Source organism: Urocitellus parryii, chromosome 4 (assembly GCF_045843805.1).
Source record: "Urocitellus parryii isolate mUroPar1 chromosome 4, mUroPar1.hap1, whole genome shotgun sequence".
Classification (NCBI taxonomy): domain Eukaryota; kingdom Metazoa; phylum Chordata; class Mammalia; order Rodentia; family Sciuridae; genus Urocitellus; species Urocitellus parryii.
In genome coordinates, this window is record NC_135534.1 from 16,849,503 (window position 1) to 16,850,751 (window position 1,249).

At 36.3% G+C, this 1,249-nt stretch overlaps 1 protein-coding gene across 1 annotated transcript; it reads right to left on the reverse strand.

Annotated features, from left to right (window-relative positions):
• Window positions 1–307: 307 nt before the first annotated feature.
• Window positions 308–1,249, reverse strand: LOC113176051 (olfactory receptor 8K5-like). Its single transcript, XM_026380436.2, has one exon. It carries the CDS (start codon window positions 1,247–1,249, stop codon window positions 308–310), a length of 942 nt encoding a protein of 313 aa, XP_026236221.1.

Genomic DNA, 1,249 nt, shown 5'->3' on the forward strand with positions numbered 1-1,249 from the left:
AAATCAAAAAAATTCATAGATGAATTACAAAATAAAAATAAACAAAATTGACATGCCCTTAGGTAGACGAACATAAAAGAAGATTTAAATAAATAAAATCAGAACTGGAGATATGTCAACTATATAAAATGATCACTTCATTATGTCTGAGTATATCAAAGTCTTCTTGTTGCAGAACTTAAATTAATAAAATAAAGAAAGATTTTAAAATAATGTTTTCTTCCTCATGGTTTATTTTGACATGATTCCATAATGAATTTTATTTTTTTTAATTTATTTTTATTTTTTATTTTTTTCATAATGAATTTTAAATAAAATGCTTACACTGATTCTTAAAAACCCTGTGAAAAGCATTTTTTACCTCTTTGTTCCTTAAGCTGTAGATTAAGGGGTTAAGCATGGGAATCACCAAAGTGTAAAACACAGAGGCTATTTTATCAGTCTCAAAAGAGTGAGAGGATTTAGGTTGCAAGTATATAAAAAAGAGAGATCCATAGAACACCACCACCACTGTCAGATGAGAACCACATGTGGAGAAACCTTTTTTCCTGCCTTCTGCAGAATGCATTCTGCATATGGCTAGCAGAATCAGAAGGTAGGACACTAGTACAACTAGGAGGGATGAGATCATGTTAAATGCTGAAAATAGTATGATCAACAATTGTATTTCCTGTGCATTTGAGCAGAGCATAGGTAACAAAGGAACATCATCACAGTAGAAATGACTGATGATCTTAGAGCCACAGAAGTTCAATGTAAAAATCTTAATAGTGAAAAAGAGAGCCTGAAAGGTACTATAGAGGTATGGAATGCCCACCAGCACATGACAGAGTCTCTGAGACATGGTAACATTGTAGAGCAAAGGGTTGCAAATGGCCACATAGCGGTCGTAAGCCATAGCGGACAAGATGAAAAATTCACTGATAATGAACACAAGGAAGAAAGCCAACTGTGTAGCACATGCATAGAAGGAAATGATATTTTGATCCACAAAAAAATTCACCATCATCTTGGGACAAATGACAGTGGAATTGCCAAGGTCAATGAAAGCCAGATGTCTGATAAAAAAATACATAGGTGTGTGCAGGCGGGAGTCCAGCTTGGTCAGAATGATCATGCCTAGGTTGCCCATCACTGTGAGTGTGTAGATGAGGAGGAAGACCCCAAAGAGGGGAAGCTGCAGCTCAGGCCGCCTGGAGACTCCTGCCAGAATAAATTCGGTCAGCACTGTATGGTTCTGTTGGCCCAT

Excerpts from the sequence above, each read along its gene's own strand:
- LOC113176051 (XM_026380436.2), bottom strand. The coding sequence starts at position 1,249 with ATGGGCCAACAGAACCATACAGTGCTGACCGAATTTATTCTGGCAGGA.